Below are 26191 nucleotides of genomic sequence, written 5' to 3' on the forward strand. Positions count from 1 at the left end.
TATTTTTTTTATTTGTAATATGAAAAGTAATCAATATGAAACGAGTGAGTATAAAAAATTTATTTTTTATATAAGAAAAAAAAAGTATATATAATATAAAAAATTATCAAAAATTATTAGTTTTTATTATTATTTAATTATTAACTTAATTTTTTTATTTAATAATTTAATAATATATTTTATCTTATATTTTTTAATATTAATAATAAAAAATAATAAATTCCGATAAATATCTAATATTTTTTATAAGATATGCATATAAGAGAATGACACAAACATATTATTTCTCTGATCATAAAAGGTGTTACACCATCCACGTTGGAATAATATAAGAATTTCAGTACTCAACAATAAAACAATGTAGAGAAGATAAAAGTACATATTTTTTTAAAAATAAAATTATTTAATATAATTACATATGTATAAATTTTGTATTCACATTCTGACAGTGTGCTGAACATTTATAATACTGTATTCATTTCAAATATCAATCTTCAAGTAAAACATTATCTTTATTTCCATAATAAAAATAATTTGTGACATATATGACTCTTCATTATTTGATCCTTACAATGTAACCATTCTAAGGTTTAGTGAGAAATGGGTAGATCTCATATCTGATGTTGCAGCTTCCACCAACAACTCTACCACCTTGTTTGCCATCGCAGCAACTGGGAAGCTGGTGAATTGCGTCATGAAGGCAGTTGTTGCAGTCAACGCTAGAAAGGTCTCTGGTGCACTGAGCCAACCCATAAACTCTCTCACACTCTCCAACCTTCAAGTCTCCGCTAGCATACAGTCTAGGATCCTCAGAAGCCTTAGAAGCAAGCAAACTCAACAACTCCTTAACCACATAGTTGAATGTTGCAGCATCACTCACGTTTTGCACGTTCAACAAATAGAACCTATTAGTGTTATCAACTTGTCCAAAGAAATCTGTGTCCGAGTACTTCACCTCGCAGTTATCGTACCATATCACGGCACCTTTGTTGTACGGACAGAGACTGCGGAGTTCTTTGGCTGCATCGGTGACACAAGTTTTGCAGTCTCCAACGGAGGCGTCGCCGCGGCAGAGGGCGAGGCCGTAGGCTTGTTGGTTCTGGAATTGGCCAAAACCCGTTGAAGGGGTTTTGTAGATGAGTGAGTTGATGAGAATTTTCAGGTTTGATTCGTAGGGGGTGTAGGGTGTGTAGTTTCCAGTGTTGGAACAGAAATGGAACAGAGGAGAGTTGTCATTGGCGGCTCCATGACATGTCTGGACAAGAAGAAGAAGAAGAGTATTGATTAGGAGAATAAGGGTTTTGGGAGTGAAGATTATTGATGATGAGGACGAAGACATGTTTGTCAGTTTGTGTTTAAGTTTTGAAGTAATATTATTTGATGACACGCTCAATTTATAGGGAAATAATCGTCAGTAATTCTATGTTGTGCATGTTTTAAAATTAAAGGTTGACATTTTCCATTGACGACTTCTGACAGTTAATTATTGTATACACAATTTGACAATGTCACGTGATGATTACTTTATCAATGCATAAGAAATTGACATAGTTTACCAGTTTGGATGTAGAAGTTTTCAAAAATCTAGTGGCTTAATATGATAGGAATGCTAGATAGAGGGCAACATGTTCTGTTTGGTAGAAATTAAGTTAATTATTTGATAATGCGCCAAGCTACGTAAGATCCAGTTCTTGAATAAACTAAGACCTGGAATAATTTCTAGAAGAAGAAAAAAGCTTGTGATGATATTTTTAGTTATATTAGTTAACTTTTCTTAATTTTAATTTTTTTTTGAAATTTTAATATTTAAAATTTATAATTTAAAATTCTGAATTAAAAATTTATAGTTTAAGATCTAAAATTTAACATAAATAAAATAATTTTAAAAAAATGAGCTGATGTTAGTTGACAAAATTGATTCTCTAATATTATTTTATTATCTTACACTTATTAGTCAATTATTTATTTATTTATTTATTTATTTAAGTAAAAAAAAAAACCTATATTACCCTATTTACAATCACACATTAAAAAACCCTATATATATATATATATCCTATACTAATCACACTTTTAACATATCTAACAAAGGAATTTAAACATACTCTTATTACGGATAAACATATTAGTTTTTTACTAATTTATTGTATATTATTAATTTCAACTAAAATATATCACATAATATTTTTTTATTATAATTAAATTAAATTTTTTTAAATTTTTTTACAAAATTAAAAAGATTTCTCTTTTTTCTTTTTTTATTTTTATATTTTTTTCTCTATTTATTTTATCTCTCTTATATATTATTATTAATTATTAATTTAACAATCAAAATATACTGTATAATATTTTCTCATTATTACTAAAATTAAAATATATTATATATTATTAATTTGATAATCAAAATATATAATATTACACTTATATCTCATTGTAATTAAAATAATATAATTTTTTCCAAAACTAAGGAGTTCACTTTCCTTCCTCTACTCACTTTATTTGTTTTGGTCTTTTAACCAATATGTGCCAAAATTTTTAAATTTATTATTAAAGTATATCATATGATATTTTTTTAATTAAAATAAAAAAATTCTTTAAAATTAAGAATCTTTTTCTTTTTTTTTTCTTTTTCCTTTATTCACTATATCTTTCTGATATATTATTATTATTAATTTATCATATCAATTATATATTATTAATTTCATAACCAAAATATATATAATATTAGTTTAATTGAAATCAAATTGAAATTTTTTTTTTCAAAATCAAAGAAATCTCTCCTTTCCCTTCTTTCTTTTTTTATCTTCCTCTATCTTCTACCTATTTTTGTCTCTCTTGTATATTATCACTAATTACTAATTTGACAAACAAAATATATCACATAATATTTTATTATTACAATTAAAACTAAAATATATTATATATTATTAATTATTTGATAATCAAAATGTATTGCATAGTACTTATTTTTGTTGCAATTGAAATAAATTTTTTTGTTCTAAAATTAAAAAATTCATTCTCAAATTTTTGCTCATTCTATTTTTGTTAGCTTTTTAATCAGTAAGTCATCATTTCTAAAATTTATTACCAAAATGTCATTTTAAACTATTTTTTCGTATGTCGTCATTTTCTATAACATTTTTTTTGTGGTTGTCTTAACAGGAAAGCGTTTATCCGAGATGCACTTCTAAAAAAAACACTAATTCATAAATTATTTATCATGTAAGAGGTGTTAAAGAAAAATACGAATCTCATTTTTTTTTTGTCATTTGATAAAATTTTTAACATTTTTTACAAAAAATGTAGTTATTTTTTATTTTTAAAATCATAACAAAGATTAAATTTTGAGATATAATTTACTTTAAAATATATAATTTTATAATATTATTACAGACAAAAATACTAATCACAACTAATTTAGAGAATTGAACATCAAATATTCTTCTTTAGTGTCACTTTTTATATTATATGTAGGAGAAAATAATTATTCGAACTATCTGACATTATGTTAAACATACATCAATATAAAACTTTTTAAGTATAAATTCGAGAGTACTACGCATACAAGTTTTTTAGTATACAAATTTATATAAATTAATTCTAACCTAATAAAACTCATTTTTATAAAACATTAAAACGCACGTGAAATCATAACGTTTTTTCTCTAACGTTTATATCCTGTATTTTAAAGGATTACCATGTATTTATAATACGTAATGGAAGAAAAGAAAGTAATCCTAAAAATCTATTTTGTGCTTAAATTTTATTTTACAAATAATATAGATCAGATCTAAATACCTTTGGACGCTTTAGTAAAAACTTTATTTTTCGATTGTACGAAAACTCTATGCGTATCCATACCGAGACCAACATTTACTGTCAACTCCTTGACCAATAGATATCTGATCTAAATTGAGAAACCTCTTGCAACTCTTTGCACGCCATAAAATTTTTCTCCAAGAATTAGACTCACATACGTTTATGTATCTAGAAGTAAAGGAATAAAACTCTTGTGTTTTATTCTCATCTCTTTCCTCTACTCTAGGCATACATATATATAATATGAGATTTGTTACTGATTTTAAATTTATATCTCAATTCAAATTCAAATCATATCTTATTATTTTAAACTTGAATAATCTTTCAAATTTATAAAACATATCATAACTCAATTTAAAACAGAATCAATTAGGATCTCATCCAAATTTATAATTCTAAGTTTAGAAATAGAATAATTAATTATTCTCAATTATCATATTATTATTATATTCTTGGTGCTAGCAAAGAATATAATAATATTCTATTTTAATTAATATAATTATTTATTTGATCAAATTAAAATAATAATTAAATAATTCTATAGCAAAGATTAGAACACTCGTTAGTATATGACCTTATAGGTTCAATACTAAGCGGGTAGTAAATTAGTCATACTAAATTTACTAATCAAGGTTAGCGTCTAGCAACACTTCTCAACGACCTGATAGTATGAAGTAATAATAATATATATTTTTACTAAGAACCTGATAAGAACAAAGTATAATTCCTTCTATCTTTTTAGCTCTTGGTTAACCCTTAAAGTATGGTTTAATTGTCAAACTTTAACTTATTACCATTACTATAATGAACTGTGAATGACTTAAGAAACTCATTTCTTCATTCATTCAATCTCCTTGGCCAAGGTTTTATTCATCTCAATCATTATAATCATAGAGTTCAAACTCTTTACCGAGAGTTGATGGATTCTTTATTGACTAATCATTAAGTCTACAAGTATTTAAATCATACCCAATATTCATTCAACTACAATCCTAGGGTATTAGGTGTCCAAAAACAAAGTATAATAAATACATTGTTAATTACTATGACCGTCGCAGGTCAAAGGAAACTTTATTACCATGTTCATTTTGAGAATATCCTATTGACAAATATGTGGTAATTATAACCATTAGGAATTTTCAAAGTGAGCCAATTCAATGGTCATATCTCTATATACACCATCTATATATATATATAATTTAATAAATGAGACCTATTAATCTTCATCAAATGAAGACTATATATATATATATATCTTGATCTTTCTGGATTATAATGTCCTTTTTAATAATCCTATAACCAAAAATAATTTAGATTAAATTATAAAAAATTTATCTCTCAATATTATGATCACTATCACAATGATAAATCTCTAAATTTAATTAAGGATATTATTATATTAATATTTTAATATAATAACAATAATAAATTATTTAATACATGATTGGTTGAATTGTGGTCATACTATTATTCCTAACACATTCCTCCTCCTCCTCCTCCTATTTCTTCTCCTTCTTCTTTGTGTTTCTTCTCTTTTTTCTTTACGTTCCTTCTTCTTCTTCGCGTGTTTCATCATATTTGTCGTTTTTTTATTGCTGCTGTTGTTGCTGCACTTTTGTTCTCCTCCTCTTTTTATTGATTTTGCAATACTATGTATTTTTTTAGAAGGTAAAATAAGAAGAAAAAGATGAATAAGAAGTAGTAGAAGATGAGGAGGAGAAAAAAATAAAAGTTTTGAATTATACAGAATTTATTAGTACAAATTCACCAAAAATTCTTAAACAATACACCTAAATATCTTAGTTTTATCCCGAAATTTACTGCAACTACATAAAAATATTTTCTCTAATGCTACATTTTTTCTTCTTCTTCTTTTTCTTATTTCTTTTTTTCTTTTAGTTGAATGAATGCAAGTTCATCCTCTTCCAAGTAATTTTGCAGCATTATGTGTTTCTTCTTCTTCTTTGTTTGATTTTATTCTTGTTAAGAAAGAGTAAAATAAGAAGAAATTTGAGAAAGTAAAATAAGAAAGAAAAGATGAATTTAAAAAGAAGAAAAAAATGGTGATGATGATAAAAAAAAGAAGAAGAAGTAGCAAAAAGATGAGGAAAAATAAGAGAAATAACTTTGAATTATGCAAAATTTATCAGTACAAATCCACTGAAAATTCTTAAATAATACACTTAAATATCTTAAATTTACCTCAAAATTTGCTGCAACTACACAAATTGAGAAAATTCTATAGCAAAATTCTATGGCAATAATTTTGGAGCAGGCAATGTTATCAATATGGCAAAATTTCTACGATAACGATAACAATAATGACAATAACGATAATGACGATATATATAAGAAGAAGACGACGATGCTATAACGATGATGATCATGATAATGAAGATGATGGAGGAGAAGGAGGAAAAGGAAGAAGGAGAAAAAAGTCCAACAAAAAAAGGAGAAGGTGACAACGATAACGAAAGAGAAAAATAATGAAAAGAATGAGGAGGAGGAGGAGGAGGAGGAGGAGGAGGAGGAGGAGGAGAACATGCTGAGCGCGTGAATGTAAATGACTTGTATGAATTTGTATGTGTAAATGACTTGTATGTGTAAAATAATTGTAAAAAGTAATTATCTATTTCTCTCTATTATCCTCTCATTCGATTATCTATTTAAATCAAGAATAAATGACCATTTGTGCCTCTGAAAGATGAATACGCTGACATTTGTATCTATACTAAATCAAAACTGAACTTGTATCCACACTAGATGCCTTTCGTGTGACAAAAATGCCCTGCCTTAGATCTGCATTTGGTTCATGGTTATCCGACCATACGTGGCACTCCAACCCTCCAAAACCCTATCTACGTGGAAGTGAACGTTGGTATATGAAAGTGGATAGGGTTTTATGCATCAAATCGAAACTCTAGCAAGTTATCTTCTCCAATTCGAACCATACCCCAAAAATGGAATCTTGTTGAATTTCATATAGTGTCAAGTACACCCACGGTCAGAAAGAATTATCTCGTAACCCCTAGAATGTCTTTGCACAGATTTAACTCTGCTGCAAATAATGGAAGTCGCAGCAGTTCTTCAAGTTCAAAGAAGATGAAGGAGAAGAAGCTCGGCGACAGATGCTTCTGTGGGGGGGAGGTTGCGTTGATAGAGTCTGGCACGATAACAAATCCTAATAGATAGTTCATCAGATATCCTCTATGAACGGTAAGGGCTATGCGCTGTTGTTGTTGAGGTGAGAAATTTATTTTTGGATTTTAGTTGTCATTTGGGTGCATTTTTTTTTCAGACAAGAGACTACAAATACTTTATTTTGGTGGATGAAATCGAAGAAGGATGGGAGGGACCAGCAAGATGTTTAGCCAAAAGAAATTCGAAGTATTCTTATGTAAGGCGTGATGATGGATTGACTGTCATTGAAGTTGGAAAAAATTAGCAAGCATCCTCAATGTTGGCTAAGAAGATAGACAAATTTAGGATTGAAATTAAGGGTGAAATTAGGGAAATTAGAGTGTTGCTTTCAACCATTGCGTTGGAGGTAGTGTTTTGTTTATTGTGTGAGTTGTATTTGGTGATGAAAATATAAGATTTGTATAATTCGGGATCTTTGTTTATCACGAGAGAGTGAATGTTTTTTTCTGATATTGGCATGACATGATATGTTTCTTGTATTGTTCTTTTTTTTTTAATTTCTAATACATTGACATAGACACGCATGCCTTCTTCTGACTTCATAGGTTTGTAAAATTTTCTCTCGTTGATTAGTATATCATACCCAGATCTGAAGAATTGGTCAGCCTCTTTCACTGTCAAGTTTGTCTGAACTCTTATCCTCTCCTCTAGCTCATCTAACACCCATTTTTTGTCTGCTGACTTACAATGATTGTCTCTACTGCAGGTGTATTCGTTTACAAAAGTCTTTATTTGATAACTTTCTGGAAATGTTCTCTTGTTACAGTATATTGACCAAGGACAGTCCTCATCGTAGCATATAGCCTTAGATCTTGTGGAGTCACAACGTGCAAAGAATATGCTTCTTTCAATATTGATATTAAACTTTCGGACTGCCTTCCTAATCTAGTTGAGAGTTTCAAACTCCATACCTAGCTCCAACCGCATCTGGCTAACAGGGGCATCGGCATTACTCTGAGAAATAACTGGAGTCTCGTCAGAATCTTCATCACTTGCTATGCTATGCAAGTCCTCTAACTCATAGCAATGATACTCAGCATTTTCATCAGAAAAATCCTCCCCATCAACCGAGACATAGAAGGTTGGAGGTTTGTCCGAATCAGGGTTCGGGATGAAGGATTGTCCTGTAGAGGGAGACCTCTTTGTTGATCTTTTCTTGTTCCTCTTTAGCCGTCCCTCAACCTCATCTGAGGATCAGTTTTATTATTTTGGGGAGTCCTATTGGAGTCAGAGGGTGAGACTGACTCAGGGATCGATTGTGAAAGTGAATTTCTATACGACTATGGGATGTGTTGAGTTAGTTGTTTAGGTGCAAGAGGTTCAAAGATATTGGCTTCAGAAGGCGGGACTGGGTCTGAACCATCAGTATGGGATGGTTGCTGGTCATGCTCAATAGGTGGCTAGGAAGGTTGGGACTGAGTTAATAGTGGCTTATCTGGTAGGACAAGTGTTGGAGGAGGCTGAAAAATCTGTCTTGCTTATTTGGATTATGAAGGTGCTGGATTTTCTGTCTGTTGAGGAACTGTGATATTGTCCTCATTTTGGGCTTCAACATTAACTGGGTTCTTTCTTGCTGGGCCTCTTTCCTAGGCTGGACCTCACCTTTTTTTTTGGTTCCTTCACAACTTGGACATGACCTACTATTTTAGCATCTTCATCATCTTCCACTAATATCAATCTTCTTTTTGGACTCTTCTTTGGAGTTGGAACCCCTTTTAGCACAGCTCTTTATTCTCATCTTTGATGGAGTCATATCTTTCTCCTCAACTAGCACAGGATGATCCACCGGATGCTCTATATAGACATTAATTTTGTTACCATTCTTCACGGCTGGCTCATACATTTTAACTATGTCCATATCAATACTTAGTAACCTCAACCCATTATCAAGATCATTCTCAGGTTCTAGTCAGTAAAAATCAGCAATAGACATATATCCAATGTCCTTAGCAAATCAGATATGAAAAAATCATTGAGGGTATCAACGTTAACCCTCTCAATTTCTGTTACTTATCCACCAATGTATCTAACCTTTCCACATGGCCCTCTCTCAAACCGTCCTCTATGATTAATGGACAGAGTTATATGGATGGTGGCCATTCCTGAAAATAAAATTAAACAATACAATAAAAGAAAAAAATATTGTCTGTAACTGCAGCTAACACAAACTCGCAACTAACTATTCTATAAATTCTCAATCACATAAAATTAATCACAGGATTTGATAAAGTAACAAAATCTGCCTAACTAGTGGCAACGACATATGAAATTAATCATTAGTGGCAACGACATACCTCTGTTCTTCACGAATTAAATGGAGTGACATCTTCGCTGTTGACGATGAAAAGCCTGGTATGAGGCTCTGCTCGCTAATCTATGCACGATTCTTTATTACGTCTTCGTGGTGATCAATTGGGAGAGTTTCGGTCGTCTTCTCTGATTTGGGAATGGAGCGACGGCGACAATGAACCTCTGCTAAGGCACAGCAAATTCTCCCACGAAGTGTACTTCTTTTTTCCAAACGCTTAGTGAAAAACAACATTCACTTCCACGTAGATAGGATTTTGGAGGGTTGGAGTGTCACGTAGGGTCGGATAACCACGAACCAAGTGCAGATTTAAGGCAGGCCACTTTTGTCCCATGGAGGGCATTTAGCGTGAGTACAAATTCAGTTTCGATCTAGTATGAATACAAATGTCAGCGTATTCGTCTTTCATAGATACAAATAGTCATTTATTCTTAAATCAATGCATGTCTGTCTTCACTAAATTAAACTAATATAATTTAATGCTTGATTGTTTGTTTGTTAGAAAGATTAAAGATTTAAAGTTATTACATTGTTGTTCTTAAATTTCTCCAACTCAAAACGGTTGGTAATATAATATTTTAACTACAAAGAATTTAGCGAGTATGCACCCATGCCAAACATGTAACGAATGTAAGACTATCAATGTTGGTAATTAAACACTAGTAGTAAATACTAATTGCAACTTCTTTACTACTTTTCTTAGATTCCTAACTGATAAAAGTTTAATATTCTGGCACCTTGGGTTGGTTACATACTTGGATTAGGTGCCTGCAACACTAGGGAGATAGGATAGGAACCCCTCTCACATTTGCTCCACAAACCACAGAAATTATTAATATTTTATTTCCACTTGAATTGTGCTGCCATATTTTGATTGGCTATTAGACCCGAGAAAGATTCCTAGTGAAAATTAATGGCCAATTGATGTGGTTGCAAGTAAACTAAATCACAAAATTCTAATATAGTGGAACAGAGAAAAATTCATTTTTAAAATTATGTATCTAGGAAAAAAGCCAAACATAAATTGTTGTTAATTTAACAAGTCATCAACAACTATCACCTGTTAATTCTCCTTCAGACTTGAAGCAAATAATTATAAGATAGTTACCAACTCCAGCTATTGCATGATTGAACCAAAATTATACATCATTCTAAAGCGACTCCTCCAAGTTCCTCTATGGTTCCCTATATATATAGACTTGTATATACTTAAAGCCATGTATCAATAAAATCTCTTTAATCAAGTTTCATCAAACCTTAATACATCCTGTGACTCTTCCTCTGACATTATCAAATATGGGTGTACTTGAAATCATAGTCAGAGTAACTTTGGTGACTGTACTTATCAAATTGGTCATGGCTACAGATCACATTGTTGGAGGACCAAATGGAGGGTGGGATACAAGCTCAGACCTTCAATCATGGGCATTATCTCAGAAGTTTTCAGTTGGAGACAATCTCAGTAAGTCTCTTGCAATGCATTCATCAACAAACTACAACTTTAATATAAATTCTACTTAACAACTGTCTTTCATATATTTTTGTTGTGCAGTTTTTCAGTATCCACCAAATCATAATGTGATTGAAGTTACTAAGGCAGATTATGACTCTTGCCAATTAACAAAACCAATTCAGACCTACATTGATGGCAAGACAACCATTCCTCTTACTTCACCAGGAAAAAAGTACTACATTTGTGGAACAATTGGACATTGCAGCACAGGAATGAAGGTTGAAATAGACACTACTCTAGCCACTGGTTCATCATCACCAGTAGAATCTCCTTCACCACAAGAAATTCCCATCATTCCCTCTCCAGGTCCAGAGGGACTAACACTAACCCCTTCACCATCAGCTGAATCACCAAGTTTTGGTGTTCCATTGGCATCATCTCCATTGTTGGATACACCTCTTGAAACTCCTACACTCTCACCAATGGTTCCTTCCACTGAATTTACTGGTTCTGCTGCCTCACCTCTCGAAAACCATTCGGTAGACCAGCAAGATTCATCATCAGCCAGCAAAGTCATGCAAGCGGCAGTGCTAAGCTATTTAACAATGATTGTGGCCTTTTAAGGATGAGAAATGTTCACTCTCTACCATTGTTTGCTGTTATTTGTGCTTATTATTCTATGTTAAACTATTGTGTTTGGTGTTTTTTCTTTGTTCTATTGGTTATTTGCTGTGGTTGAAATTTCATAAAGATTAATCCGTAATCCATAATGCATCCATCAGTAATACACAACAGAAAACCATTTAATTATGATAGCATCACAAATTCAAAAGTAATACAAGACAAGTTCACCTTATTGAAATGCTTCACGACACACTTTTAGGCTTACATTATTAGTAAGCACACACACAGAGTTCACAATCCACACAACTTAGACATTGATATATGTTTTAACAAACATAAAACAATGAAGTGGATGCTCTAACCACTCTATTATGCCACTGGTGGACGAAGGAGATGATCCTTTGATGTATCAACTGCAGCTGGGGGCATAAACTGCCACATGGCTATGCCAGGGTAACCTATGAAGGGTATCAGCTTTTGGCTAGCACCTTGTGCTTTCGTGGCGGCCGGAGCATGATGGAGGAAGCTTGGCTGAACATTTGTCATCTTGAACTGCTGCTCCAACTTCTCTTTCTCTACCTTGAGCCTATTTTTCTCATCCCGAAGCTCATTCTTCTCAGCCTGCAATGATTCTATTAAGTTCTTACTACTAAGTCAAAAGCTATAATGGTTCAGTCATATCTAACCCTTTTTCTGGTTTTTCATCAAGAAATTCTTAGAGGTTCTTCAAACAAGTCATACTCTAAGAGCACTTAAACAATAACAACTATAGTCTAATTTTATGAAGAAGAGCATGTTACTTGAAAGTAACCATTACAAACAGAAAATCACCCACCTTGAGCTCTTTAATTTTTTCAAGCATTTCATCATTCATTTCCTTCAGCTTCTCTGCTTCATCTCTTAATTGGTTTACGACTCGGACAGCATCACTTAATATGGCAACCTTGTCGGTTTTGGGCTGCATGCTACCAGGCTCCAAGATGGAACTCAGTTCCAGAAACCTTAAAACCATGCCAAATTTTGAGGACATGAGATTCAGAGAAGACTATACTCAATCACACAAATTTAAAATAATAGCATGCCTCTCATTCAGTTTGTCCCTTCGCAATTTCTCTCGACATGCCTTGGTTCCAGATGCACATGATTCAGTCCTCAACCTGAAGTAACAGTTGCAAAATTATAGAGGTGAACACAAGTGAATCACAAGAGAGCAATTAACACTTAGTTCCGGATCTTAATTGACTTATGAATGATTTCAGAAACAGTTTTTTTTGGTCTAACAATGTTAGATCTTTTCATTAGCTATTACGATCAATATTAAACATGATATGTAGATACAATGCAGAATCAATTATGTAGGAGCAAGCATCGCATTTCCATGACACAGCTAACATAGTCTTCTTTGCTTGATTCCTTTTTAATACCTTAGAAAATTTCAAATCCTTCCTCATCCTACTAATGATAGATTTTTTCAAAATTCAGTTTATATGATCAAATATGTCCTGTACTATTCATAAACCACATTGCCTAATATGCAAGTCATTACAGTTTCCCCTCACAACTGATAAAAACAAATCAGAGACCAGGGCCAAGCTGCATATTATACAAAATTTCTAAATATTTGATGTTATCATTACATGATGAAAATGCCAAATTATGAATAATAGTGGTGGCTAAACTGTTTAGAAGAAAAGAGATATTACCGCTTTGAAGGGCCACCTTCCAGCACAATTGAATCCACTGAGTATTCCATTTCCAAGCTGCAATCATGAAGCAGTTATGTGATGATCCGGTAAAAAATCCATAGAATTCCCTGCTTTTAAACTTGGGTTGAAACTTGAAACAAAAAGAGAAAGTTGAAGAACAAAACAAAACCCAAAAACACCCACCTGATATTGGAAGAAGGAGGCTTGAAATTGGTGTGAGGCTGAGGTTGAGGCAGCCAGGTGAAAGCAGCAGAGTCTGGAGCCATGAAGTCAGCCACAGAGATGTTATCAAAGCCATAATCGTAGAGCCAATTGGATGTGCCTCCTGAAGAATCTATGTCCATAGTGAGAGGGAGTGAGAAGAAACAACAAGTGTTTGTGTGTGAACTGAAACCAAGTATGAAAGGAATATGTTACTATGTATATATGTTTTTCATTTTGTTTTTGTTGCTTTGGATTTGGTTTACTTGCTTGTTCTATAGAAATAGAGAGTAATTAAAAAAAAAAAAGGAAAGTCATTGTGGCTATGAGAGGCTGTGACGGAAGCAGCAGCACAACAAAGAGTGAGTGTGTGTGTGTCATGCACAGTGATAGCCAATGCATTTGCATTACGTTGAAACAGTGTTCAGACTCCGGAGCCAACTCAACGGAATCTCTCAGCATTAAACATTTTATAACAAATATATAGTTTCTTTTTAAGCATCAAAATTACCTTATAAGTAAAACTCTAAGGCTCAAAATCATGGCTTAAAAGAGAGTGAACATATTCCTTCTTTGATGCCTTTCCTGGGAAATGAAATGGAATTACCACTTTTAAGCAGGAGGACCAATTATGAGGACTGGGTCATTGGGTGGGGCAGCCAGCTACTGTGGTTGTTTCTAGAATTACGTTATTGAAATTGACATCCTAATCATAACGATTAGTATAGTAGTGATGACAAATTGAGAATAGATTAATAGTGATTAGTTCATTTATGCAGAGTAGTCCACTAAACTAATATTCTTAAGTCCTGTTATATTTGCGCATAATAAAATCCAACTAGGCTTCTTTGGATGGCTTCTTTCATGCCATAACATGACGTAGTACTTGATGTCCATCGACAACAATAACAATACATCTCAGAATATTGTGACGCACTTTATTATCCAACATTCCTACTCACCCATGAAATTCAAACAGTTACCGCTGCAATATTACGCAGCCTTTCAAAGGCTAAGAGCCTAAGATCACTCTTTTTCTCATCACCCCTTTCCTACATTTTGCTACCTATTTCTATTTCGGGAAAAGTCCCCACACATAACTCATTATTTTATAGGTCTCGTCAAGAAAGAAACTAAAAAAGAAAAAAAGAATTGTGGTCTGTGTTCTTTATTAGAAAAAAGGAAATTAATATTTAAAAAAATAATTAAAAAATATTTATCTTTTAAATTTCTTTTTTTCTCATTATTTATGCACATTTATTATTTTATTGGCTCAAAATCGTTGTAATGTTATTCAATTACGTTACTGGTTAATTAAGTTGTAAGTAATAATCAATAATTTTAGCTAAGAAACTCACGAATTAATAATCAAAAACGTTAAATATATCCTAAAATCAGTTATCATATTTTTGTGTATAAATATATGTTATTTTTAATATGTATGTTATATTTTAATGTATATTCTTTTAACGACTGATTTTGATATTTGTCTAACGTAGTTACATAATAATATATATAATAAATGAATGTTAATTCAACTATAATCAAGAATTGATCCTTTTAATTTTTTCTTTTCATTGATATTATCAAATGTGATTTTATATCATTTAATATTTTTTATCACATATTTTTTTTTCCTAATTAAAAAGAGTATAGCTGGAGATTATACTTTTATAACAGAGAGAAAAAATTAAGAGGATCATTTCCACTATTAAGGACCGAATCGCATCTAACGAAAATGCAACTAAAGGGAAAAAGGCCAATGGGTTAGTAATCCTGATGGACCAATGAATGATAATTAGGGCTACTATCTATTGGGTTACAGTTCAAATTGTCGCCCAAACTAATGAGTTTGTGGATATTAAGCATAATGATTTCTCCCCGTCCGAAAAATAATATCTCATAGATGGACAATAAGACATAAGTGAAGTGTACTATAAATTTCAACCTTGTACTGAAATAGGGGGCCCATGAATCATGATCCGGGCCTTACGGTGATTGTTCACTCGCTCCTGGGCCTGAGAAGAATCAGTCAGCGTCCAGCGAGGACCAAACGAAATTATTATTGCATCGATTTCGGCCTAAGGAGGTGGGTGAGAGCTGTAGCACTAGTAATCACGAATTAAATATAATTGAGTAATTGACATCTTATTTGTATATACGGTAGAAATATAATTATTTATTTATGTTTTTTTAACCTAAATTTTTAAAATAATTAATTTTGTAATATTATATAAGAAATTTTATGATTAAAAAATTTAAAATAATAAAAACTTAGGTATAATTAATTTTATGTAAAATTGATAATTAAATTTTTTTAAAATAATTTATCTAAATTATTATTTAACTATTTTCAAGTATCAACTTTAGTAGACCAAAACGAGAAAATCGGAGATAGATTATATCACTCTTATGAATTTAAACTTCAAATGTTTGAGATAATTATTTTGACAATATCTAAATTTGGAATCCGATGGGTTGGCTAACAGACGAAGGGAAAAAAAGGTAAGATAAGTGCTTGAGCAGTTGAACCTTACGAATTATGATGTTGCAAGAGTCCAAAGACAACAAAAGAATTTACTCTAATATAATGTAAAGGGTCGTTTGTGATCATTGATAGACATACATAGTAAAAGGTGGAAACTCAGATAACAATGCATAGGAAAGTTAAACAGCAGTGTCATGAAGTGGAAATCAAAGTATACGGCAGGGGCGGCACCGTAAATTCACTACTAAACAAGCTTTACAGAGATGCTCGTCTTCCTTATCTCACGGCCTCATTTCTCAACTCTCAACAACCAGCCATCATTGAAAAGGGGGAAAAAGATTAACTAAATGTGAAAATAATTGTAACAGGAAAAAAAAAAATATGAAGACTCAGATCCACCGTTGCTTCCACGTACATTGTCTTCTATACAACGATCCGGAATTGAACCCAAAAATAGAAGAAAATAAATTAAAAAACAATTCCATGAGAAATGTTCTAGAGACCTCTTAATTACTAATCAGTATCACTTAGCCGATCCTAATTCCTGTGTCGCGAAAATGCATGTACGGGACCAGGAGCTACTAGAGTGGAACCTCCTGGTGTAGGTGTACCCGTGGGTGGTGCTGCTACACTTGGAGGATTTGGGGTGGTGGTCGCCGCCGGAGCCGGAGGCGGCGGAGGAGATGAGTTCGAATCAGGAGGTGGAGGAGGAGGGGTTGGATTTGCGTTAACGGGTGAAGGCGGCGGCGGCGATGTGGCGGTGATGGGGGCGGCGGTGGAAGCTGGAGGAGAAGGAGGAGTAACGGGATTGCCGCCATAAATGGGGGAAGGAGGGTTGGGAATGTTGAAATTGGGAGGTGGAAAACCTGAAGGAGGAGAGCATGAGGAATCATCATCGGAGCATTTGGTGGCGGCGTTGTGGTGGTGGCGGTGGAGGATCCCAAGTCCTAATACGAGGCCAATAACAACGAGAAGTGTGACAATGAAGATGAAGATCTTCGTTGCTTTTCCAACGTAGCAAATCATTGTGTGTGTGTGTTGTGTGAATCTGAAAGGCGATTTTGTTCTCAGATGCAGAGACTGGCGGTGTGGGTCTTATTGGAGTCTTTTTCGTCTTTTTCTCATGGTTGTTTTGGGGGAGAAACAAGAGTGCTGCGAGAAGCTGCTTATAAATAACGACATGGATTGGCAAGTGCTGAGAGAGAGAGTTAACCGAAATGGTTTTTGTGTTTAAAGAATACAAGACTAATTGAGAGTTAATGTGAGCACGTGAAGGCTACCTTAAGTTGTTAGAAAGTTAAATTTGCCAATACCAAATTAGGACCAAGGTCAATGTTGCTTTCGCTTTACTGTCATGCTGGCTGCTACTAACCGCTTAGAGGTTTCTTTATTTATTTAGTTTAGTGAGTAGTTATGTACTATATAATATAACTGATGCTAACCATGCTTTTTGGCTATTAGCATTAACCATTAGAATAAGCCGCAATTACAAATTAAAGTGATGCTTTTGCTACACAAAGATATCTCAATGACTGCTAACGAAATAGAGAGTCAATAGAGCATTATTTATGTTTCTTTACTGCATAAAGCTCCTTTTTGAATAGTTTCTGAAAATATTAGCTGTAAAAATGGGATTGGAGTAGATGTGGAAAATAAAATAAAATAATAATAATTGGACATTCCTCGCACTCGCAGGGCTGTGTAGGATAGGAATTAGGAAATACCGAAATAGGAATCAATCTACAATGAACGAGGATGGGTCACAGGGTTCAATTGAACCGTTAAAAGAGGGGAATGGTCAATGATATATCATAGAGAACCGTGCTCGACAGACATGCATGTCTGCCACGTCGACCTTCCTAGCCTGTCTTCGATCTTCATCCTCAAATTTCACTCAAGACTCAACCCCAACTTACTCAGCTTGTGAACTGTGAAAGGCTGAAAAGCCTATAATATCTGATTAAAAAGTTGTTTTAAATATGCAAACAAATAATAATCTATTTCAAAAATTTATTAATAACTTACATTAAATGCTTTTATTTTGTCAAAACTTACAATAAAAATTGGACTCTATTTCTAATGTATGTCAAGAAGTTGGGCTTCCTATGTGGTTCTTTGTGGCTTTGCTATGATCATGTGATTTGGGCCATCCCCTAATAAAATGGCCTATAAAGTATGATTAGTCCTTAAGTAAAGTTATGATTTAATAGAGCCCAATCATATCCATCCATTAGTCTATCTACTAGCATTATATCCGTGCAACATATGTAAGAAGAGAGAGTAATTGAGGGAGGGAAAAGTGGGAAACTATATATATTGGACTCATTCATTATTATTCATAGATTGTCTCTTTGTCATCATTGATTTAATTCGTTTCGATATTGCCATGCATCAATTGAGTTTCGTGTAATGTAATGTAACAAGAAAACATATATATGTAGATGAAAGTGAAGAGGAAATGGAAAGGTTAGTACAAGGTGGAATTGGTACGAGGAATATTAGGCTTGGGATTGGAGGAAGGTATGTGTATGAGGGAATCCCATGGTGGGTTGGAGGAGCCAAACGTGTAGGCACAGCAAAGAAGCCAACGGCAACAAAGCATGCCTTCAAATTGGATTGCGAGTATGTCAAGAAAAACAACCCAGGCGGTGGTCGACGTCGTGGTCGTGGTGTTGGTGTGGCATTCAAAGCGGCAATTGCTGAACCAAAGGTATATAATACAAACCAACCATTTATTCAGTCTATCTTTTCCCGTAATAAAATAATACCGTAGAAAATAGTGCTGTGTATACGTCTTCAAGCTCTGAGTTTTGAATGGTTCATGTTCATTATTATCAACCTTCCCTAGCTTGCACGTGCAATTTTTTTTTTCCTTTTTCTTCTTATTTTGGTTTTCGTTTTTTCTTTTATTAATTATTTATGTATCCACTCAATCAACTCCAACTCTAAGGTTAACTTATCTTCTCGCTTTATTTCGTGACCAAAGAAAATTTCATTAAAGCTAGCCCATAACATATCATGTTTGATTGACCATTATGTCCCCACCTCATCATCATCTTATTCCCATTTATTTGGTTTGTTCTACTTTTGTTTTCATGAAGTGGCTAATTTGTAGGTTGCGTAGGTGAACAAAGAGGATGGGGTCATGTTATGAACCAAAAATAGCTCGTCAATTCTATGTTAAGGCTAAAATTATGAAAATGGAAAGAAAATGCTGAATGATTAATTTCTTTTCTCATATTTTCAAATGATAAAAACTAAAAAATATAAAATCCTCGGTTCTAATGTTCTATCAGCTATTGACACTATCTAAATTGTAAACTACTATCCTAATAATTATCTATTTATCCATAACAAGTTACATTGACCATTTTAAAATAGTCCATCTTTAATATCAAATGTTTAATGTTATCCATAAAGTCCTTTGCACAAGATCCACTAGATGAATAAGTATCAAGAAATGTGAAAATGGTTAACCCTTCGTATTAAAAAGTTAGACTAAATTCTTATTTTGTCCCTGAAATTCATGCTACCATTTATTTTAGTTTTTGAAATTTAAAATTATCTATACTATTTTTTTAAATTTAAATTTGGGTACCAATGTAATTCCTCAGTTCTTTTCGACTATAACTAGACAAACAGATTATTGAGATAGCACTCTTCCTATTCTGTTAGAAGATGAGTAAATAATGTAGTTTATCTTTAACACCTAAACAAATTAAAAATGTTGTTACTTTGTATATAAAAGGATGGAAATATAAAAAAAAAAAAATTCTTCTTCTTCTCTACCTCTCCCATTTTTCATTTCTGACTTGTGTTGACTTCAAGAGTAAATGACGTCATTATTATATTGATATCCAAATTCAAATCTAAATAACTAGTATAGATAATTTTAAATTTCGAAAACCAAATCGAATAATAACATCAATCTCAAGATCAAAACCAGGATTTAGTCTAAAAATTATAATTAAGGTAGTATTGGTTTAAAGCTATTTTATCGGGAGTTGTTCCATAATCCATAATAAGAATAATACATTAATTCTTATATTAATTTCGACAGTATAATTTGTTATTAAGCATATCAAATAATCCCGATATTCAAAGAGATTTTTTTCGGACCATAGAAAATAAAAATGACATATTCTCTTGTTAAGCTAACATAACAAGTTTTAAATGGTTTTTATTTTCTTAAGTTTGGATTATTTTTCAAATTTATTAAAATGCGTAAAAAGATATTTTATTCCAAAAAGTGCCGTTTCAAAAAAATGCAACATCCATAAATATTAGGGATATATATATCTTTGAAATTTTTTAGTATTTATTTTATTTTTAATTATTTTATATTTATATTTTTGTTAAAAAATTAGTAAAATCCATAGAAATAATAGAATATTATTTTTTATCTTTTTTCCACATTGTAGAATCATAGAAATAAAAAAAGAAATATTATATGTATTACTTTTTGTGTACACTTTTTTTTTTTGGAAATTTTGGTTTACACTTCAATTTATGTGTAGATATCTTTTACTTTTGATATTAAAGTAACTAATAAGAAGTAAAAGAAAATATAAAATGTCTTTTAATTATACCATGAAAGAAAAATATATATTTAGTAGTAGTATACTAAAAACGAAAATAAAAATAAAAAATAAACCAAATACACTCTAAAATTTGAGTTTCCAAGACATGTAAGATACAGATTTTATTTTATTTTATTTTTTTTGTTGATATTGAATTATTTGAAAAAATAATCATGTTCAGTTATCATGCAGGCTCCAATACCTACTACTTACGAGGATCCAATGCTTGCAAATTATGTACCAGTATATGTCATGCTCCCAGTAAGTCATAACCTTAATTAAATGTCATCCCACATATACATATACATATAAATAACAATGCAGCATACATGTATGTTAATGTTTTCCTTTGTGTTTGTTCTTATTCTCAGCTAGGAGTTGTTACAAACGACAATGTCTTAGAAGACAGAGAAGGACTTGAGCAACAGCTGAAGGAGCTTCATGCTGCAGGTGTTGATGGTGTTATGGTTGATGTGTGGTGGGGCATTGTGGAATCAAAGGGGCCTCAGGAGTATGATTGGTCAGCATATAGAGACTTGTTTCAACTTGTTCAACATTGCAAGCTCAAGTTACAGGCCATAATGTCATTTCACCAGTGTGGTGGCAATGTGGGAGATTCCGTTTCCATCCCAATCCCTAAATGGGTCCTTGAAATCGGAGTATCAGACCCTGATATCTTCTACACCAACCCCAATGGCATAAGGAACAAGGAATGTTTGTCTATTGGGGTTGACAATAGGCCTTTATTCCATGGCAGAACTGCTATTGAGGTTGACCATGTTCAAAATTTTTGTTTTCTGACTCATATTCTTTCTATTTATTGCTAACTATTTTGGAGAACATGATTTAATAGGAACTTTTTATTCTTTAACTTGAAGGAAGAATCATTCATTTCTGTCTAGGAAATGAAGCAAACCTCTAATGCCTACCACATTTATATATACATGTTTAAATTTGTTTGGATGCAGATGTATAGTGATTACATGAAGAGCTTCAGAGAGAACATGGAAGATTTTTTAGAATCTGAGCTGATGATAGACGTTGAAGTTGGGCTTGGCCCTGCTGGAGAACTCAGATATCCCTCTTACTCAAGAAATCTGGGGTGGGTATTTCCTGGCATTGGAGAATTTCAGGTGAGTTTAGACTTTTCTGTTATATTCAATACATATCAATAAGATTAAGCTTTTAAGTTGTCATACCCTCTTTGAATAAATCTCCAAAACCATGCATGCAGTGCTATGACAAATATCTAAAAGCTGATTTCAAAGAGGCTGCAACAAAAGCAGGCCATCCTGAATGGGATCTTCCTGATAATGCTGGTGAATCCAATGACACACCTGAATCAACAGAGTTTTTTAGATCAAATGGAACCTACACAACAGAGAAAGGGAAGTTTTTTCTTACATGGTACTCAAATAAGTTGCTGATTCATGGTGATGAGATCCTTGATGAAGCCAACAAGGCATTCTTAGGCTGCAAATTGAAGTTAGCAGCAAAAGTAAACTCCGAAATATATCTACTGAATTTGCACCTAACAAGAATTGATTCTCTTTTGCAACAACCATGATTCACCTAATAACATTTTCTTATGAAAACAGGTAGCTGGAATTCACTGGTGGTACAAAACAGAAAGCCATGCAGCAGAGCTTACTTCAGGATATTACAACTTAAAAGATAGAGATGGATACCGGCCTATAGCGAGGATGCTGTCTCGGCACGACGCTCTCTTCAATTTCACATGTCTTGAAATGAGGAACTCTGAGCAAAGACCTGATGCCAGAAGTGGTGCACAGGAACTTGTTCAGCAAGTAATCTATTCCAACTACAAATGAAGCCTAATGTGTTCTTCTCTGCAGAAACCAAAAGACAACTTGTGAATTGTGATTGATAGGATAATCTCCATGCAGGTTCTAAGTGGAGGGTGGATGGAGAAGCTTGAAGTTGCAGGGGAAAATGCGCTTGCAAGGTATGATCGTGCAGCTTACAACCAAATCCTTCTGAATGCTAGACCAAATGGTGTCAACAAAAAGGGCCCTCCAAGACTAAGGATGTATGGAGTCACATACCTCCGTTTGTCAGATGAGTTAATGGAGAAAACAAATTTTGATATATTCAAAACCTTTGTGAGAAAGATGCATGCTGAGCAGGTAAGCACCTTGTGACATATGAAGTGAAGCAGTGAAAGGCTTTGTCCTAATTGCTTTGGAAAATTTGCAGGATTATTGTCCAGAGCCAGAGAAGTACAACCATTACATGTATCCTATGGTGAGGTCAAAGGCAAAGATACCAGTGGAGGGTCTTCTTGAAGCAACAAAGCCAGTGAAGCCATATACATGGCATAGAGAAACAGACATGAGTGTTGGTGGTGTTAGTGGTGTACTTGCTGATATACTAGCCATTATCTTATGTATATTTAAGCAGCGCCGAAACCAAGACTAAGGGGGAATGAAAAGGGGAAAGATATTGTTTGTTGTGTTGATATTGAGAACTAGGAACATGCAGTTGGATCTGCTTTAAGATTCTTGTAAATCTGTCAAGTGCTAAGCACGACCATAAAGGGAATAAATAACATCAGATTCATATAGCTAAGCATATATGCCAAGTGACACCAAGAAAATAATAGTTAATTAATGATACTGTCTATGAAAATTTGTGACAATGTTACTTAAATGCTCTATATAGTCGGGGCCAAAGATGCCAAATTATTTGTAACAACCACTTCGACGACTTCATGGCAAAAATAAGAGGAATAGGGAAAGAGAATAATACAAAAGAAGAAATGGAGATGCGGGGTATCGATCCCCGTACCTCTCGCATGCTAAGCGAGCGCTCTACCATCTGAGCTACATCCCCTTGTTGGTTTTACAAATTGTTCTTTAATTTAATTTAAGATTATATCATTACATTGCTTCAACTACACCAAGAACGAACTGCAAGGTTAAGAGGTATGAGCTCTTGCAAAAAAGAGATTCAATTTTTATAAACTGCGTTGAAATTTTCAAATTATAAACATCTAATTAAAAATTGAATAAAACTATAAAGTGTCGAGAACAATTTAATTTTGATACGTTGCCGTGTAAAATATATTAAATTATATTTTGCTTGAACTCATAAATAATTATAAAAAAATGAATGTGATTGAAAAAGAATACATCAAAATTAAACTTGTATTTTTATATGGGATCATTAATGACAAAAGAATTCAAGTTTTTAGTCATATTCTATTTTTTTCATATATATATATATTCTAAAATTTCTTAAATTAAAAGTGATAGATAAAAAATAATAAAAATTTTATTTTTATGTTATAAAAAATATATAAAAATATATATAAACAGAAAAATAGTGTAAATATCTATCATTTTTTTAAATATATATGTGCTAGTTTGGATTGTTTTTTTTATAAATAAATTTTTTTAAATAAAATATTTTTATTCAATTTAAAAACTTTGGATACATCTTAAAAAAAAGTACTTTTATTAAAAAAATAAATTATTTGCTTTTTTTAAGCTAGTAATACCTTACTTTTAAAAAAAATAAAAATAAAAGACGTTTTTAATACTTAAAAGAATAAAACTCTATATTCAAGTAAAATACTTAACTAAATCTAACCAAGTTGTTATAACAACTTTTCAAATCACGCGCCTCCTTCTTCTTATCCTTCTCTTTCTCTATTTCCTCCTCCTCCTCCTTCTCCTCCTCCTCGTCTTTCTTCTTCTTCTTCTTCTTCCAAATCCGCGCGGATTCTTCTTCTTTTCTTCTTCTCTCCCTCCTCCACTTCTTCCTCCTCCTCCTCCTCCTCCTCCTCCTTTTTCCAAATTCGCAACGTAGATTCTTCTTCTTCTTCTTCCCTCCTCCTCCTTCCCCAATGGTCACATCTTCTTCTTTTTCTTTTCCTTTTTCGCTATCGTCATCACCAATAACACCAACATTTTGCTAACATCTTTATTAGTTCTGATTTTCTCTGATGCCATCATTAAATAAATTCAGTTCATTTTTTAGTTTATTTTAGTTCATTTGTGTGTTAATTGAAATTCACTTAATGCTTCTGATAAGTATCGACCACATTTTTTATTTTTTAAATAATTTTTTAATTATTTTTTTAAATTTGAATCGAATTCAGTTTATTTGTGAATTGAATTAGATTCATTTGATACTACTTTTAAGTATTTACCAAATCTCTTATTCCTTAAGAAATTCGGTTCATCTCTTAGTTTAATTGAGTTTATTTGTATGCAGAAATGAATTAAAATGTGCTTTTCTTGCTAATTGAATGTTTATAACTTTTTGTTTAAATTTGGACCGAATTCGGTTCATTTGTGAATTGAGTTAGGTTCACTTGATACTATTGTTAAGTATTCACCAAATTTGAACTAAATTCGATTCATTTATGGATCCAAATGAACCTCAATTAAAAGGAGGTAAAGAAAAAATGCAACAACAACAGCAACAATAAAAGAATGATAATTGAGAGAAAACATACGAAGAAGAAGAAGGAATACGAAAAAGAAGGAGGAAGGCGAAGAAGAAGAAGGAAGAACGCGAAGAGTAAGAAGAAGGAATGCAAAGACAAAGAAGGAGGAAAGCGAAGAAGAAGAAGGAAGAATGCGAAGACGAAGGCGAAGATGAAGATAAAGACAAAAAATCGTATTGAAACGCACGTATGTACACGCGGTATAATGAAAGTAGTTTTTGTTGAGTTTGGACTGTAAAAAAATAAAACTCTTTTTAAAATGTCAATGTGAAATAAATTTTGTCTATTAAAAGAAATTTAAAAAAACAAAAAAATAAATATTTTTTTTCAAAAGCCAATCTAAACCGACCTATATTATCTAAACAACTGTAATAATCCGTGTCATGCACATGATAAGATTGAAATTATAATTTTAAACTGTTGTGTTAAAATTAATTTCAATTATAATAATTTAATTAATAAAAAAATAGCTTGTATGCATTTATTTTCTTTTCTTAATATAGTGTTAATTGTATTAACTATAAAATAGTTATTTAATCTACTTTTTTTAATAAATTAGATATACTCAATATGACCATAAATAATCTAGTAATACTTAAATCTACCAACAAAATTTTATATATTGGTTTACTGTAAAGTAATAAGAACATACCAAAATCAGCTCAAAATGAAGAATAAATTAATAGAGAATCCTAATGCAGAAAGTTCTGCAATAAACAATAAATAATTTAAACTGTGTCAATGTTTATATATAAAATTATATGATTAACGGAATTATAAAATTGTTTATTAGGAGAATAAAATAATACGAATTTTTATGATAATTTTAATATTTTCAAGCTATTAATGTATAATAAGAATGCATTATCCATTAGCTCTTAGAATTGCTAAATTTTTTTAATTGATAGTAATAAATTTTAATAAATAAATAAATTTAAGTAAGACATTTTGTTATTATTTTTTTAGTATAGGCTCTAAAAAACTTCTCTATATATCACGTGCAATTATCTTCCAAGTGTCCATGATCTTGCAACAGTACTCGCATACCATCTTTACTCGTTACCCTTGATAACGCAACATACAATTGACCATGGGTGAAAACTGACATTGGAAGATAAATTCCAACTTTCGATAGAATTTATCCCAGAGACTTATTTATTGTCATTGCAAATGACATGATAATTGGAAATTGTTTTCTTTAAAATTTGATCGGTAATATTTCACTATTTGAAATTAGAAATTCAATCTTGGATAAGAATAATATTTCCAACTTTATTATCGGTTAAAGTTTTTCATTCTATCACATAATTTTTAATTCATTGATATATACATACATG

The 26191-nt window shown here is 32.1% G+C and overlaps 5 protein-coding genes and 1 non-coding gene across 6 annotated transcripts; 2 read left to right on the forward strand and 4 right to left on the reverse strand.

The window, feature by feature from the left end:
- Positions 1-545: 545 nt before the first annotated feature.
- Positions 546-1341, reverse strand: LOC130946884 (cysteine-rich repeat secretory protein 38). The gene has a single exon (XM_057875776.1). It carries the CDS (start codon positions 1337-1339, stop codon positions 584-586), a length of 756 nt encoding a protein of 251 aa, XP_057731759.1. The 5' UTR covers positions 1340-1341; the 3' UTR covers positions 546-583.
- A 9226-nt stretch (positions 1342-10567) lies between these two features.
- On the forward strand, positions 10568-11537 carry LOC130946870 (uclacyanin 1-like). Its single transcript, XM_057875752.1, has 2 exons — positions 10568-10790; positions 10881-11537. The coding sequence occupies exons 1-2, from the start codon at positions 10625-10627 to the stop codon at positions 11402-11404; spliced, it is 690 nt and encodes a 229-aa protein (XP_057731735.1). The 5' UTR covers positions 10568-10624; the 3' UTR covers positions 11405-11537.
- Positions 11538-11563: 26 nt separating this feature from the next.
- Positions 11564-13574, reverse strand: LOC130946869 (transcription factor bHLH115-like). The gene is made up of 5 exons (XM_057875751.1): positions 13295-13574; positions 13109-13165; positions 12488-12562; positions 12241-12406; positions 11564-12026 (listed from the first exon to the last, which is right to left on the reverse strand). The coding sequence occupies exons 1-5, from the start codon at positions 13453-13455 to the stop codon at positions 11775-11777; spliced, it is 711 nt and encodes a 236-aa protein (XP_057731734.1). The 5' UTR covers positions 13456-13574; the 3' UTR covers positions 11564-11774.
- Positions 13575-15914: 2340 nt separating this feature from the next.
- LOC130946832 (uncharacterized) lies at positions 15915-17016 on the reverse strand. Its single transcript, XM_057875691.1, has one exon. The coding sequence runs from the start codon at positions 16824-16826 to the stop codon at positions 16338-16340; it is 489 nt and encodes a 162-aa protein (XP_057731674.1). The 5' UTR covers positions 16827-17016; the 3' UTR covers positions 15915-16337.
- A 1012-nt stretch (positions 17017-18028) lies between these two features.
- LOC130946352 (beta-amylase-like) lies at positions 18029-22987 on the forward strand. The gene is made up of 8 exons (XM_057875066.1): positions 18029-18510; positions 20573-20641; positions 20752-21150; positions 21349-21513; positions 21615-21878; positions 21979-22188; positions 22288-22527; positions 22598-22987. Exons 1-8 carry the CDS (start codon positions 18259-18261, stop codon positions 22817-22819), a joined length of 1821 nt encoding a protein of 606 aa, XP_057731049.1. The 5' UTR covers positions 18029-18258; the 3' UTR covers positions 22820-22987.
- Positions 22988-23160: 173 nt separating this feature from the next.
- Positions 23161-23233, reverse strand: TRNAA-AGC (transfer RNA alanine (anticodon AGC)). The gene has a single exon. It is a non-coding gene; the product is annotated as a tRNA-Ala (tRNA).
- Positions 23234-26191: the final 2958 nt, after the last annotated feature.

The sequence above is a fragment of the Arachis stenosperma genome, chromosome 8 (genome assembly GCF_014773155.1).
Source record: "Arachis stenosperma cultivar V10309 chromosome 8, arast.V10309.gnm1.PFL2, whole genome shotgun sequence".
NCBI classification, from domain to species: Eukaryota; Viridiplantae; Streptophyta; class Magnoliopsida; order Fabales; family Fabaceae; genus Arachis; species Arachis stenosperma.

Excerpts from the sequence above, each read along its gene's own strand:
- LOC130946884 (XM_057875776.1), bottom strand. The coding sequence starts at position 1,339 with ATGTCTTCGTCCTCATCATCAATAATCTTCACTCCCAAAACCCTTATT.
- LOC130946870 (XM_057875752.1), top strand. The coding sequence starts at position 10,625 with ATGGGTGTACTTGAAATCATAGTCAGAGTAACTTTGGTGACTGTACTT. Across the intron at positions 10,791-10,880 it reads TTCAGTTGGAGACAATCTCA|TTTTTCAGTATCCACCAAAT; the intron begins GTAAGTCTCTTG and ends TTTGTTGTGCAG.
- LOC130946869 (XM_057875751.1), bottom strand. The coding sequence starts at position 13,455 with ATGGACATAGATTCTTCAGGAGGCACATCCAATTGGCTCTACGATTAT. Across the intron at positions 12,407-12,487 it reads AGGGACAAACTGAATGAGAG|GTTTCTGGAACTGAGTTCCA; the intron begins GCATGCTATTAT and ends CATGGTTTTAAG. Across the intron at positions 12,027-12,240 it reads AAAAAATTAAAGAGCTCAAG|GCTGAGAAGAATGAGCTTCG; the intron begins GTGGGTGATTTT and ends GAATCATTGCAG.
- LOC130946832 (XM_057875691.1), bottom strand. The coding sequence starts at position 16,826 with ATGATTTGCTACGTTGGAAAAGCAACGAAGATCTTCATCTTCATTGTC.
- LOC130946352 (XM_057875066.1), top strand. The coding sequence starts at position 18,259 with ATGGAAAGGTTAGTACAAGGTGGAATTGGTACGAGGAATATTAGGCTT. Across the intron at positions 21,514-21,614 it reads CTGGCATTGGAGAATTTCAG|TGCTATGACAAATATCTAAA; the intron begins GTGAGTTTAGAC and ends CCATGCATGCAG. Across the intron at positions 21,879-21,978 it reads AATTGAAGTTAGCAGCAAAA|GTAGCTGGAATTCACTGGTG; the intron begins GTAAACTCCGAA and ends TTATGAAAACAG.